This window comes from Chinchilla lanigera, unplaced genomic scaffold (assembly GCF_000276665.1).
Source record: "Chinchilla lanigera isolate Chin_1 unplaced genomic scaffold, ChiLan1.0 scaffold00489, whole genome shotgun sequence".
NCBI lineage: Eukaryota > Metazoa > Chordata > Mammalia > Rodentia > Chinchillidae > Chinchilla > Chinchilla lanigera.
In genome coordinates, this window is record NW_004955890.1 from 1,505 (window position 1) to 3,984 (window position 2,480).

Sequence of the window (2,480 nt, forward strand, 5' to 3'; positions counted from 1 at the left end):
GAAAAGGTGAGGTGTTTCTGAGAGCACAGATTACAGTGATGTCCTTTAAAGACAGAGGGATGGAACATGCACTAAGAAAGACAGGCAACTCCTAGAAGCTGAAATAGGTACGAAAATGGGGTCTGTATGCAGTTTTCAGGAGTAAGCATCTCAGGCAACATCTGGCCTTTAGACCAATGACACTTCAAAGGTACTGAGGAGCAGTTACCTGTGAATGTGTCTCTAAATTGGAATACAGTGTGGGAGCTTCTAACAAACGTGTGGATGTGAGAATGAAAGAGATCTCACGGGAGATTCCAAAGGCCTCACTGTGAGGCTGGGTGCCTTAATGAAAAAGGTCAGGAAGAGGACGAGGTACAGCAAGAAGCTTGGTGGCAGAGGTAAATTTCCATGCATGCAAATGTGAGGCACTGATTAGATTTCTAACTGGAGACATGAAGTGAGGAATTGCACGGATGAATCTAGAGCTGAGCTGTAGGTTGCTGAGGAGAAATTTGTTTTTCAGACCAATGAAAGAGATCTCCATAGGCAACAAGAGTAGAGTGATTCCTCTAAATACCTAAATGACAGACTTGAGGGAATGCAGGATGACAGAGCTGGAAATGGCTTCAGTGGGGAGCATCACACCAGACTCAGAAAGCACACCCCTAGCCGCACTATTTGTTCCTGAAGCTGGTTTCTGAGCTTGGTGGTCGTGGGCACCCCCTGCTGGTTAAAAACACACCTGCAGGGAGGTTTCTGTCTGGGCTCCCACTGACGCCCTCTCACTGTGTCTCTTGCACAGTAATACACGGCCGTGTCCTCCGTGGTCACGGAGTTCAGCTGCAGGGAGAACTGGTTCTTGGCTGTGTTGGCAGTGATGGAGATGCGGCCCTGGAAGGCTGGGTTATAGATTGTGCCCCCTGCCCAGATCCCCATCCACTGTAGAGCTTTCCCAGGAGGCTGCCGGATCCAACTCAAAGCATAGCTACTGGATACAGAACCTCCTGTGACACTGCAGGTGAGGGACAGGGTCTCTCCGGGCTTCACCAGGCTCGGTCCTGACTCCCGGAGTGTCAGATCAGACAGCACACCTGAGGACAAGGGGAATCATGGTGAGTCTTTCCCTTCCCATATCCAGGCACCTACAAACAACAAGAGACCCCAGAACTCTCACCCAGGGGAGCTGCCATTAGACAGAGAAGGGTCCACAGTATCTCCATGTTGCCTGCAGGATGGAGACCTCCACACTGAACCTGTTGGTGACAGAGATTTCTTTTGTCAGCACCTGGGGTGATTTGCATGTGTGTCTGGGAGGCTGTATAAGAGGATGAGCCAGGGTGACACAGGTTCCTCAGACCGGTGCTGGGTGGGGGAGCTGCTGAGCCTGGCACTGGTGTTGTGGGAGTCAGGTCTGGCAGATCTGTTCTCTATTTTGTGGCTTTGCACATAATGGCGCTGTGTTTGACAACCATCTAAAGAAAATGTTGAGGGTTTCCCTGTAGTCTTCTATCAGTCCATCATTCTGTGGTTTTAATGTTAATTTCTGGAGAAATCCTTCATGAAGGTGGTGTTCCTGCAAGTGCTGTAATTGCTCCTTTGGCCCACCTGCCTGGGACTGTTATCATCCATCTTAGTCAGATATGAGACTTTGAAAATTCATACGGATTTCTTCCCCAGTGTTTCTATCTACAAAAGTGTGTAGTGAACTGGTTCCTATACAGGATAATGACCTCATGCACACCAGTGTTTCAGCAGGAAGTTGGCCACAGACAACTCATATCTGAGATGAGTTCACATCAAATCTCAGGGCAGGTGACAGACTGGGACAACAGGCAGAGGGCATGGGTGGTGCGTTTGGACTGAGGGTGTGCGGAGTTGCTGAGGGCTGAGAGGAGAGGCCCACAGGAAGGAGGGCAACCTTGATCCCTGCAGTACGGAGAGTGCACTGCAGAAAGCCCAGTGGGGAGGAGTCCGCCAAAATAGGTTCTATTCAAGCTGACCAGGAGGTGAATTAAAATGATGTCTATTCCTCCTAAGTGGGTCTCCCAAAAAAACCCTGCTGCCTTCTTGATGGCCCCCGGGTGATGTCCCCACAACATACCCATGTCCTCATCGGGCTCTTTGTGACCTGCTCCAACATGTGACCACCCTGCCACTGCTGGGATTTGAGGCGGAAGCCTCCACACCGCCTTGAGGTGTAACAGAAGAATAAGGAAGTGATTTCAATACAAAAGGCATGCAGGGAGCAGAGTTCTGGAATAATCTGTGTGTAGATATATTCAGACAGAATGAGTGACCTCAATTCTTCAAGTAAGAGCAGAATGTCAACAAAAGGAAGGTGACTATAAGAGCAAGTGAACGTTGTCAAATTTAGAAAATCCAAAACTTGAGTACAAGGAACTATATGGCTGTTTCAGAGTGGAATGAACCTATTGTATAAACGAAAATAATCCTTATAAGGAATATTGTACTCTACGTTTGTACCACATTTCTTTATC

General features: G+C 48.5%; 1 gene segment (V, D, J or C); it reads right to left on the bottom strand.

The window, feature by feature from the left end:
- Nucleotides 1–621: 621 nt before the first annotated feature.
- LOC102021723 lies at nt 622–1,217 on the bottom strand. The segment is given in 2 exon segments: nt 622–1,073; nt 1,157–1,217. Coding segments are annotated over 2 exon segments (498 nt in total).
- Nucleotides 1,218–2,480: the final 1,263 nt, after the last annotated feature.